Below are 12605 nucleotides of genomic sequence, written 5' to 3'. Positions count from 1 at the left end.
AATCTTTTTTTAGTATAATATGTGTGTGGGTAGAAGTGAATTATTTACTGCTTGCAAACCAATGATGGTAAGATGATGTCATGGGGTAGGACTGGATAAGTCTGACTTCTTCCCACTCCATTCAAGCATGAACTAGGTATAAGCAAATTGATATTTGATTGTGTGTAAAATTATGTGTGTTGTCATATCAACTGTTTTTACATGCTTGAAAGAATAAATCAAATCAAATCAAATCTCTCTCTCTTCTCAAACCTCCAGGAGTCTTCTTGTTTGCTCACAGAGCAGTGATGTCACCTGTTTGATCATTTAATAGTGTTTAATCCAGTTGCTGGTGTTAAAATAAGCGACTGCAGATGATGCTGTGTGTTTGTGCCTGCCAGTTTCACACAGTAAATATAATTACATGCGTTGTGTACCTCAGACAGATGTAATCTTTTCCTTTCTCCTCTTTTCAGAAGTAAACCTTGAGAGTTGTATAACCACTTGGATATTGTTTGTCTTTCAAGGTTCAAACCCTGTGTTGTTTGTCACTGCTTATTGGATTCTCTTATGAGACGCTGTTTACTAATCACTTAGACTAGTAGCTCCAGTTCATTTGTCTCATCTTCAGATGGAGATTATCAAGTGTTTTACACAGAAGACAGTTGTAAATTGTACAGCAACATAAATAGGAAATTTGCTTATGAAAGCTGAAGAAATTCTTATTTGAGTTCATCATTAAACATTAATATAATTTTGTTTCATCTGAGGTCTGTCCAAATGATGTTTGGTCATGTGGCAATAGTTGGCCCACTGACTGAGACCTTTGTTCAAACCAGTTTGAACAAGTTAGTCAAGGGAAATTAAAGCTTTGTTTACAAACTGAAGGAGTCATTCAGAAGAACTGCTCCAAATGTTTAATAAGCCAGTGTACAGAAAGGTAGATTAATGGTAAATCAAAAAAAAATTCACAGACTCATTATAGACAAGCTGACAACATAGACAAAGTCCATCTTCAGCTGCTTGAGGTGCTCATTTCAATGCTGACTATGTGTTCTCGGGCAGAGGTTTAACATTGTACTGCCGTAAACATCTGAGGTCAGCGTTTGTGGTTGTAGCTTTGCCTGGTCGTCAGGCTCACTTGTTTCCAGGAGAACCTCGGCTGTGTTGATCTCAGTTTAATGGGATTATATTGCAGCAACTGGGAAAATGCTGACTTCACTTCTCAGCACTTGGCTAAACATTTTAACAATGTTGTGTCTGGCGCCTCGGCTGTAGCTGTAATCTGGTCTGAGTTTCCCTCCCTGTAGCCTCTATGGCATTTGTGCTTATAGGTGTGGTCTGTACTTTGGGAGAGGTGCTTACATAACCTCTGCCGTCATCCTTTTCATTCACAGCTGTAGTGGCATCTGTGGTACAGTACATGCTGGCATCAGCCACCTCATGAATAAACATCTTAAATTCTGACTTATGAAAAAGTTGTCATGGTGCAATGTCACATTACTTCATCCAGTTGTATATAATATTTGGTCATGTAGAACTTAATTCTGCATAAAGTTTTGTTTTGTCATGTTTGTTGCATGATCAGAAAATGAAATTGTCAAAATGAAAGGATACAGGATTTTTTTTTTTTCTTGTAAGGTGCAGGTGATGGATGATGTTGACAATTTGTAACTGAAACCACTGAGTACAGCAACTTCAGGGTTTCTACCAAAGCTATCTTGAGTGGGCAGGGAGATGCAATGATATAAAATATAGCTTGTACTTGTCAGTGTGCTGGACTCGTACAAAGTGCACATTAACCATGTTCTAATCAGCTGAGCCAGTTTGGGGCACAGAGGTGATATGTGATGCATCACTGAACATATGACTCATGGAGTTAGTGTAAGGTTCTAGAGCTACAGGCCACATGTAGCGTCATGCTTTGTATATCCAACTTGTACAAGACGTCCTAATGAATTAGCCTGAGGTAGAAGAGATGAAGCGTTGGAATATTTGGTTTGACTGAGCTGCTCTGCTTGTGTTTAAAGTGTCAGGTGTTTTCTTCCGGGGAATCCGCTGATCTGAATTAAAGAGGATTTTTTATATTTCCAGTCCAAGCAATATAGATTCAACCCAGAGGAGGGACTGGATAGTTGGCTTCATTAGTGATAGCCTGCATGGCTGAACAAAACCAAGGAACACTGCAGCAACAGTCAACGGCAAGATGCCAACAAAAATCCTGGACTTTAATTCACAATATATTCGTGTCCCTCTAGTAGTACTATTTAGTAGCCAAAAACGATACGATGTAGTCCAAAAGGCCATCATGGACCATGACAGAAAAATGTCAGGATCACAGGCACATTTGTCAATTTCCCTTCATCTCAGAATTATTTGGATGGGAGAAATGGGCAGATGAACAATTTAATACTGTTCCACTTGAGCACTGACATGTAGAATATTCTATGGCTTAGTGATTCACTTGTTTAGAGTTCAAAGCCCCTGTCGGTCTGTCATCCTGCCACATGGTAGTAATGGGCACCCGGAGTGTGTGTGTAATATAGGTCAGTGCTGTGCAGCTGCAGTCCCCTCGTGGTCGCTGTGGGACTGTAACTGGCTGTCTCATCTGCCAGGGTGACAGGCCAACCTTAGCATGCTGTCAGTGTCAGCTCCCTCTTTCTCCCTCCCTGCTCACATTTGGTTTTAAAGGGAACACAGTATAAAAATTTGGGCGGGGCTGCTCAGAATGTGTGACTGGCAAAACACCAAGCTCAAACCATAGACTGTCTGTAAAGTGGTGGTTGTTGAACCAGGAGAATCTCTCTCTGAGGACTTGCTTGCTGTAAAGATCTTATAAGTGCTCATCCAGCTGTAATACCAGGCTACCAAACAAGACTGACTCAAGCAATAACCCTCTCTTGTTTGCACTGAATCAGCAGACAACCGTAACCCTCGTGTTTCTTCCAAAAACTGTAGCTGTGGGCCACATACTGAGTCTCGCGCACTGCAGCACCATGTTTTAGACTTCTTCATGGTGAACTCTAAGTAGGCTGAACTGTGTTCAAGAAAAACATTTACTACTTCAGTTCTACATTTTGGTTGAGCTGCCTGCCTGTCCTCACCTTTTGGATCATCATACTAATGGACTTTAGGAAATGTTGCAGTACAACCAGAGCTGTTTTTGCAGGTGCAGGCCCACAAGAAACTAGATGCACATACAGGGCAGGAGCTTATTTCCCTAGAGAGATTATGGTGGAGATATTGGCGCTAGTTTCAATCACTGTGTAGCGACTTGATGTCAACTGGAAATTGTGCTTTCCTGAAATGAAGTTTGTAGGATCTTATGCATTTTCCTGCATCTGAAAGAGTAGAACACAGCAAAGCAGCACATTGGATAAATGCTATACATGTTTAAAAAAAAAAAAAAGAAGTCACGTTATTGATACTTTTCATATCTAAATAAACAGTGTTGCAGGATTGTGAATGTAATCAGTTGCCACATGTTTTATATAAAGAACCAGCTTGAGTCTCTGTCTTTAACTATACCTTGTGGCTCTTTGTTTTTCAATTGATGACCCGGAGTTAAAATGTGTATGTTTTCTCCAGGCAAAAGAGATCCTGACCAAGGAGTCAAATGTCCAGGAGGTGAGGTGTCCGGTGACAGTGTGTGGCGACGTGCATGGCCAGTTCCACGACCTCATGGAGCTGTTCAAGATCGGAGGAAAATCTCCAGACACAAACTATTTATTCATGGGAGACTATGTGGACAGAGGGTACTACTCTGTAGAAACTGTCTCTTTACTAGTAGCACTTAAGGTGAGTGGTAATTTAAAACGTCCTCACACATTTGACTTGTTCTGAGAACTGACATTTAATTGGACCTTTTAGGAAAGCCTCGGCCTGTAGCTCTGTTCTCTGCCCGTGTTTCAGGTACGCTTCCGGGAGCGCATCACAATCCTCAGAGGGAACCACGAGAGCAGACAGATCACACAAGTGTACGGCTTTTATGATGAGTGCTTAAGGAAATACGGGAACGCCAATGTTTGGAAGTACTTCACAGACCTATTCGACTACCTGCCCCTCACTGCCTTGGTAGACTCTCAGGTGAGAATTCGCATCAGTGTGGTTGGTTTCACAGATGTAAAAAATGTGGACTGTCCAGTGTGTGAACATGTTTGGACAAAATTTAGTGTTGCTCTGTGGATAGAAGCATAAACATACTGGTTAGGGAAGGACAGGTTTTGATGAGATGGATGCAAAAAGTGTTAGTCAGAGAGAAGTATTTGTATTCACTACTAATAGTCAAATGTTCCTTGTGCTTCCAGATTTTCTGCCTTCATGGAGGCCTGTCACCATCCATAGATACATTGGATCACATCAGAGCACTGGACCGTTTACAGGAAGTGCCACATGAGGTAAAGTTGTAAGCTACGTCATGGTCAGAAACAATATTAACATTGACAGGGTTTGGTCAAAAAATAACCATCAGCAAATGTTTGTAAAAGTGACTTGATCTTGACCGATACTTGTATGTTGATACTCTTATCTCCATAATTCCGGATCATTCTCCTCTTCCTCTTGGTCCTCCACAGGGTCCCATGTGTGACCTGCTGTGGTCAGACCCCGATGACCGCGGTGGCTGGGGCATCTCTCCTCGAGGTGCTGGCTACACATTTGGTCAGGACATCTCTGAGACTTTCAACCATGCCAACCGCCTGACACTGGTGTCCCGTGCTCACCAGCTGGTTATGGAGGTTTGTGTCTCTATATGGGTTACACCAGCTAGCCACAGTGGCTGTTTTTGAAAGTCACCATGCATTTTTATAATTTTACCAGGCTTTCTGTATTATAGCATATGTGAATGATTGTTGGTTAACAGTTGAGATATACACATGTGACTACTGTCAATTTAAATCTCAGAAGAGACTGAATTAAACTTGGATAAAAGTAGAATTGAAACCAGGATTTCTCCCAACCAAAATAAAAGGCTAAGCAGTTATACCACCTACTGTACTAGGCCTCTGATACTTAGTTTAAGAACATGGTGTATTCTTTAGATGTGTAACATAGTAGTGCCTTGTCTGCAGTGAGTAATGCATCTGTTTCCCCCAGGGTTACAACTGGTGCCATGAGAGAAATGTGGTGACAATATTTAGTGCTCCCAATTACTGTTACCGCTGTGGCAACCAGGCAGCTATCATGGAGCTAGACGACACGCTCAAATACTCATTGTAAGTACATTTATAAAAAAAAATTAAAACTGGAGTTGTCCATGTAATTCTGCAAAATAATTACTTAATGGTGACATGCTTAGAATATGTATAACTTTCTTTTCTTGCTTTTTATTCCCTCTTCTGTGCAGCTTGCAGTTTGATCCCGCACCCCGCAGAGGGGAGCCTCATGTCACTCGCCGCACCCCTGACTACTTCCTGTAAATTCTGACCTTTGACCCTTGTACAGTCCAGTATTGCTATGATATGACCTTCAAATGACAACATGAGTGAGGAAGGGGAAGGTGGGACACTGGGGGCACTACAGAGCAGTGCACATTGTATATCCACAGAAAGACCTATTTAAGCATTTTGCATAAACAATGTTTGTGTGTCTGTGAATGGACCAAAAGGTGTGTGCCATACTCTTTGCAATATTCATTGCTGAGGACTCATTGAAAAGCTCCCCGACTATGTCACATAGTGATGTTTAAATTCCTGTGTGGCTGGACTTGAGGCACTGAGGTCCAAAACAAAAAAAAAAAAGGCTGTTTCAGATGCAGCTGTTTGAATCCCACATGCCATGGCTTATTATATTTAGGAGGTCTGAACATGATGTGTTTGCACTTTTATAAATCTAAGTAAAATGAATAAGTAACAGGAGCTGACTTAACTTGCTCCCTTGTTTCTGTGTTTCAGTTTCTAACTAAACTAAACTCAGTCAGACAGGCTAACGTGACCGCTCATGACGTCATAGGTTTCAGCCCGCTCATCAAAGGACAGATGGTGCTTACCAACCATTGCTAGGCGCCTGTTTTGATTTACTTTTTTTTTTTTTTTTTTTTTAAATTACAAATAAAGCCCCCAGCAGGCAAGTTTGACACAAGCATTCTTTGCCCTGTGAACGTTTTAAGGAAACCCTTCTTATGCAGTGACCCAGCTTGGTGTATATGATTACTGACTCCCTCTGAACTACAGAGTCTGTATTAACAAACTGTTTGAATAATAAAGACAAAGGTGGCTCCTTGATATGAAAGTGCTATTCTTTTTTTCCTTTATGAAGAATTTGAATGAGAGAACTGGTGTTATGTCCCTCTGAGCTGTAATTCATTTTGAGTTTAACCTACTGGAGGCCGACCAGTTCACCCAGCCAGTGAGCAGGTCTTCCGCCTGGATCACAGTGTGGCTGGCAGTGCTGCATTAAGGCAATGGATCAGGGTGTGCACACTGATGAGGGTCACTGTAATGGTAAGAACTGTCTCACAGTGGAATTATTTATCAGGACCTCTGTGTTTATATAAATAAAAATTATTTTTCTCATTTTGCCAGTAAAAGGGGTTGGCAAGTTTGGGTATGCAAAGATGATTTTACTTTAAAAGTAAATATTAGAATAAGGTCATATTTTAGAAGAGATTAACATTTGTGTAATGGATTCACAAAGCGCCACCCCGTGGGGGATTAAATCACTACATCATGCACATAGACCTGAGTTTTTCAAAACTTAAAGCTAGTGGACCATTGCAACTTTTCATTAGGTAATTATTATGAAATACTTTTCAAGTTAATATTTGACAAACACATGACAAACTTTAAGTACAAAATACAACTATCAATGATTAAACCCGTGTTTTTTATTATTTCCTTTTCCATTGATCTCAACCCTCACATGTGTCCTGTTAGATGGCCCGACCTTTAATTTGTAGCGTTAGTCGCATGATTATACTGTATTTTGTTTTATTGGTCTGATTCTGAAAAGTAACATCAAATAAATATAGTGTAGTAAAAAGTACAACATTTGTATCTGAAATATAGGGGGCCAAGTATGAAGAAGCAGAAAATGAAAATACTCCAAGTACAAATACCTCAGCTGCACTTAATTAGGTTCCAGTAACGTTACTTGAGTAAAATGTATGTGGTTACTTTTCACCTATGTTTGTTTAGTGGAGATTGAGGTAAAAATATATTTTTTTTAAGTTATGCAAGAACTGAAAGATTGTGTACAAAAACGTTTACTAAATAAATTTTAAATCTAAATCTTTTTTTTTTATGTGAGCCAAATGACGAAGTGAGGTATAATAAAATAAAAAAAAACAAACAGGAAAAGCAGGCTCCATGCGGTCGGCTCCCTCTTGTCTTCCAGTATCAGAATTAGCCACCGGCAGCCTCGGGGCGGCAAGTGTACAAGCTTGATCCAGAGACTTCTAGGTGTTGTTCGGTTTCTCCAAGGCTGTGCTGTTGTCTGAGGAGGATTTTATCTTTAGATTTGAGTTAATACTTTTACGGTACGTAGTTTCGCAAACGTTTTAGGTTTTATTCGCTTGTGGAGACTGGGGTCAAATGTGTTTATATCGTAATTTGAATAGCTTCGACTTGGTTGCTACGAGGCCTCACTGACGTCGCAAAGCGCTATACTAACGTTAAGCTAAGATGTGCATGGTAATGCTAGCTGCCTGGGTAGCTTACTATTTAACCATGATAAGAGGGTTATTTTGGTTGTAAAAAACACCCAACATATGCACCTTTATGGGACATTTAAGACGCAGACCTAGTGTTTTAGCGTTAACGAGGACCCCCTTTTAGTCAGTTATAAATATTGTCCGCTAGCTAGCTTGTAGCAGGCTAGCTACTTGATTAGCATTGTCGTCGCTTACCTAACGTTAATGGATCGTTGGTTAGCTTGGAGGTTATGTTAACGCCATGACGCTAGCCACTTGTCGATTGAGTTAATCTTGCTCTTAGACATGACTGCGTAGGTAGCCTTAAATGTATTTACATTTATGCCAGGCTTATCTTTTCTGCTGTAAGTTAGCTACTTAGTTATGGTGAAAACACAAGTTGTCAAGTAGCAATCATATCAATATTAGTTGCGGTAGCTGTAGCTATAGCAGTAACCAGACAGAATCGCTGTTGATGTGTGTTTACAGTGCATGCCAATCAAATCGTGTACGTATATGTTAATGTAAAAGCTATTTAATAATCTAAATATTTTGTTTTGCTTTACAGATAATGCCCACAATAAAGCTGCAGAGCTCTGATGGAGAAATCTTTGAGGTGGATGTTGAGATAGCCAAACAGTCTGTCACCATTAAGACCATGTTAGAAGGTAGTTACCTTTCAAATTATTACACAATTTTAAGTCTGTGTCCTGACCTCACAGCTGACTTGTATACAAGTTTACTTCTCTGCAGCAAATTGCACTACCATAGTGCAGACTGATGTATGACATTCACTGATTCTTTGGCAGATTTGGGAATGGATGATGAAGGAGATGATGACCCTGTTCCCCTCCCTAATGTGAATGCTGCCATCCTCAAGAAGGTATAAAATACACACATGCATGCATGCATGCAGGAGGAAGCCTCTGTTGATCACCTGTGTACAACAGTTTTGTTTCTACACAAGGACTGGTTTCAGTGATGTGCTGTGACAGTCAAACCTTAGATATGTTAAGATTTAATGGGTATCCTTCACATTGAATGGTTTGTTAGTTTTTGTGTTGTAGATCATGATTCACATACATGGTCACCATTAATCTTTACAGTAGTAATTTGGGTGTTTCAGCAAACACGCCCAAGTTACTGATTGTCAAGTGTAGTTTTTAATTTAATTTGAGCATAGATGTGGTGCTTTCTAATGTTTCCATTGGTCTACATTCATTAGTATGAAAAGGGTGGACAACACAGTCTCAGAAAAACATCTGTTGCAACAAAAACAGAACATTTTTGAAGGCAGGATTTAAGATGGTTGTATTAAACTTGTTTTGCTTGAGTTTGGTGCAGCTGACTGTGTATCTGTTTTGTCTTCACATTATAATCAGACTTTTACAGTTAATCGATCACACTTTGAAGCACAGGCTATTTGTTTCCTTTTCCCTTTGCAAACTTGTTCCTGTCAGCAAACCAACTAATCACATCTGTGGGAGAAGGAGGCAGAGATGCCTGGTATTTTTTTCTCTAACACTGTGTGCAATCTTAAATTCACATCTGCTGGATGCCATTAGGTGATTCAGTGGTGCACTCATCACAAAGATGACCCTCCTCCTCCTGAGGATGATGAGAACAAGGAGAAGAGGACAGATGACATTCCTGTATGGGACCAGGAGTTCCTCAAAGTGGACCAGGGCACCTTGTTCGAACTCATTCTGGTAAATACAGTTCACATTAGATTACATTTACATTTTATTCCCCTAGAGGTTGGCATGAACCTTACCCATGACACTTACATGTCAGAACTCAATCTTCAGCTGAATTTCAACCAAAACAATTTGGTGTTACTTAAAAGTTAGCAGTTGTATATTTTTACTTCTGACATGGAGGTGATTCTCCAGTGTTCATTTTAAGTTTTTTTGTCAACCAACACATGCATAGACGCCCAGTTGATCAGTGTTTTCCAACCAGTACTTTGTCAGAATTAAGTTAAGATTTGAAGTGAAAAACAGAGAGAATTTTCTGTGGTTGGCACGTGAAGGTAAACCATGCAGAGCATGACAGGGAACCGAAGCCGTTCCTGGGACAGATTGGGAAACGGGTGTTGGTACAGCTTTGGACTTGCAGTAAGAGAAACACAAGTTTCATTATTGTCTCTATATTTTTGCAGTGCCTGCCTTGCTAACAAATATCCATGCACAGTTATTTGGCAGGGATGGCAAATAATGATGTTCATGGGTCACTGAAAGCTACTACTGGAAGCTTTAGCTGGGCTTTCTGAAGCTAGTCAAGCCAAGAATCTTTATTGTCATTATGCATAGCATAATGAAATTTTTCTGGCAGCTCTCCGGAAAAATTTCCACCTTACCTTCACGTGCCAACCACAGAAAATTCTTTGTTTTTCACTTCAAATCTTAACTTAATTCTGACAAAGTACTGGTTGGAAAACACTGAAGAGGAAGAGGCAATGTTAGGTGACCTTTAAACGCACTGGGTAGATTTTATTCCCAAGATTTTCCATCTGTATGAGATCCAGTCACAGCCTCCACCTCCAGATGCGTCTGGCTCATTGATTACATTCTGTGTGCATTCATATTTGCATTTATATGTCTCTCTTATCCAGATAAGGGACTCGTATACAAATTGCATGATATTTAACAATTGCACTGAAACATGACAGCTACATTTGTGTAGCCATTTACAGTTTCTCTGTAGGGTTGCTGACAAGCTTTTAGCTCCTGCCTGTAAGTGTCAACGCGAAGGTGTCAGTGAGTCTTTACAGATGTTATCTGCTCCTCCTAGATTCACAGTTGTCTTTTCTCTTTAGGCCGCCAACTATTTGGATATCAAAGGCCTGCTAGATGTCACCTGCAAGACAGTGGCCAACATGATCAAAGGCAAAACCCCAGAGGAGATCAGGAAGACTTTCAACATCAAAAATGATTTCACAGAGGAGGAGGAAGCCCAGGTAATTATTCCACCTTTCTGTCAGAAAACAAAAAGGTCTTAATGTAAGTTAGAAGTAGTGAATGTTTTCAGCATAGAACTCAAGTAAAAAAAAAAAACGACTTACTATCTGTGTGAGAGGGCACAGCTTTGTCACTTGATGTGCCGTACACACCCAGCAAGTTTGTCCCTTCTCTCATCAACAGGTACGCAAAGAGAACCAGTGGTGTGAAGAGAAGTAAAGGAGCACATCCTGCCAACACTACCACACTGAAAAGGATTGTCCATGCTACCTGGTTGCACTGGAGTTGTTCATATATGTTAATATTTACATTTAGTATATTTAGAGTGACATACCTCCCCTTCCCCTCCCCTCAGTTTCTATATACCAATAGCATGACCATTTGAACTTGCCTGTGTGGTGTTACTAATTTAAATTAAGAAAACTGTTTCCACACACTCCTGTTGTGTATTCACATTAAATAAATAGTCCTGGTTTCATGGCTTTGCCCAGGAAGATTACAACAGTTTCCCTACTTTTAATTGCTATGGTTGTCTCTTTTTTACTGTGTTTTTCTTTTAGGTTAATTTGTTAAATAAAAATGTTTTTGTTTTATTTTGAAGTGAAAGGGTGAAATCTTATTTTTGCTCTCTAAATGCTTCTGTTATGTGAAACTTGAGAGGATGGGCAGTTTTAAAGGAAGAGTTAAGTTTCAAGTGGGAAGGGTCTTTTATTTCCCCATTATGTCCTTCGGACTCGAAGTACTCGTTGGGTAACTTATTCCTAACTCGTGTTGTATAGCATAGGAACCTTTCCTCAGATAAGCTCTGGCTTTTGGGATGATTAACCATGTTGAAGGAGTAAATAAAGTGCACAAAAAGATCAGTGTCTGTCATTTTTGTTGTGAAGGTACCTGGTGCTGGGGAGTGTGACCCTTTAAACTCACTGTAATCATTATTGACATGTCTTTGGTTTAAACTACAGTAGACTTGGACAAGGTATTTAAAACATTTTAATACATTAAACAAACAAGTAATACATCAGAATTGTTCAGGCAAAAAAAGATGTATTTGTGGTGTTCCCACTACTGATGTTATTGTCAAGTTAAAACAGCTCTCTCTGGTGGAGGAAAACAGATTTGCTGTACAAAAGCTCAGCCTAAGGTTTGTCTGCGGCATTGCAAGCTGAGGCTGGAACTGCAAGCAGAACAGTAAATTAAAGCCATCAGCCTGTCTGTGACATTAAAGTTAGAACATAGATTGAGAACATTTTGGAATGCTGCTGCAGTCATTAACATTTGACCAAAAGTAAAATTCTGCACAAGATGTATTGCTTTAAGAGGTGGTAGAACATTTTTCTTAAAGATTTTACTTTTTTTTTAAACATAAAAACATATAAAAGTTTAATTATAACAGGGAATTCCAACATTTATAAAACTTTACAACACAACACAATGCAATATAATAGTACCCAGCTGGTCTGAAAGGAGTGCGAAATGTTCAATGAAAATAAGCTGAGAGATTTATTTATTAAAAAAACAACAACTTTTGCCTTTATCAGAGGGGTTTTCCACCAGTAAAAACATCTGACCTTTAAAAATCACTTGAGATTTATACACAAATACCAGAAAATAGGGGAAAATAACAAAAATGTAACATTTAACAAAGCAAAGTTGGACAGCCTGAAAGTGCCTAAAAGTGATGTGACCTAAAGATGTTTTCCATCGTGCATTATTCTCCCTGCTGTAAATCTTTTTCTGTCAAACGAGCTGCACAGGTATTTATAAACTATCTGGAATTGGAATGCAAGTGAAGTCAAACCCTTAACAAAATGGAGCTCTGAGTGTGAAACCTGTCCCTTCTCCAAGCTGAGGTTCTGTCGGACAGGCTGGCTGGTCATTGGTCTCTGCTCCCCTCTCATGGTTTAATGGTTTGGTCTCAGTGGTGGGTAATCTAGAAAATGTGTATGTAAGATCACGTTGATGCCAAATATCACTCTTAGTGCACAACTTCTCTCTGCATGATGAATCTGGCAGTTTTAGGCGCATTGACGTGGCTCATG

The 12605-nt window shown here is 39.8% G+C and overlaps 2 protein-coding genes across 3 annotated transcripts in view; both read left to right on the top strand.

Moving 5' to 3' along the window:
• ppp2cab (protein phosphatase 2 catalytic subunit alpha b) overlaps positions 1–5831 on the top strand; it is a 10780-nt gene extending 4949 nt beyond the window's left edge. Inside the window, exons 2-7 of the mRNA XM_020611981.1 lie at positions 3568–3777; positions 3892–4065; positions 4287–4376; positions 4554–4715; positions 5074–5192; positions 5324–5831. Coding sequence (XP_020467637.1) covers positions 3568–3777; positions 3892–4065; positions 4287–4376; positions 4554–4715; positions 5074–5192; positions 5324–5396 — 828 coding nt within the window. The 3' untranslated portion in view covers positions 5397–5831. The remainder of the gene's footprint in view (positions 1–3567; positions 3778–3891; positions 4066–4286; positions 4377–4553; positions 4716–5073; positions 5193–5323) is intronic.
• Positions 5832–7104: 1273 nt separating this feature from the next.
• skp1 (S-phase kinase-associated protein 1) lies at positions 7105–11427 on the top strand. 2 transcript variants are annotated; one of them, XM_020611941.1, is made up of 6 exons: positions 7105–7123; positions 8175–8274; positions 8416–8489; positions 9172–9315; positions 10425–10565; positions 10750–11427. In XM_020611941.1, the coding sequence occupies exons 2-6, from the start codon at positions 8178–8180 to the stop codon at positions 10783–10785; spliced, it is 492 nt and encodes a 163-aa protein (XP_020467597.1). In that variant the 5' UTR covers positions 7105–7123; positions 8175–8177; the 3' UTR covers positions 10786–11427. The 2 variants fall into 2 exon arrangements, with proteins under 2 accessions (XP_020467597.1, XP_020467598.1); XM_020611942.1 differs by lacking the exon at positions 7105–7123 and adding an exon at positions 7262–7453.
• Positions 11428–12605: the final 1178 nt, after the last annotated feature.

This window comes from Monopterus albus, unplaced genomic scaffold (assembly GCF_001952655.1).
Source record: "Monopterus albus unplaced genomic scaffold, M_albus_1.0 scaffold119.1, whole genome shotgun sequence".
Taxonomy (NCBI): Eukaryota; Metazoa; Chordata; class Actinopteri; order Synbranchiformes; family Synbranchidae; genus Monopterus; species Monopterus albus.
This window is presented reverse-complemented; position numbering and strand designations above follow the sequence as displayed.

Excerpts from the sequence above, each read along its gene's own strand:
- skp1 (XM_020611941.1), top strand. The coding sequence starts at position 8,178 with ATGCCCACAATAAAGCTGCAGAGCTCTGATGGAGAAATCTTTGAGGTG. Across the intron at positions 8,490-9,171 it reads ATGCTGCCATCCTCAAGAAG|GTGATTCAGTGGTGCACTCA; the intron begins GTATAAAATACA and ends GGATGCCATTAG. Across the intron at positions 10,566-10,749 it reads CAGAGGAGGAGGAAGCCCAG|GTACGCAAAGAGAACCAGTG; the intron begins GTAATTATTCCA and ends TCTCATCAACAG.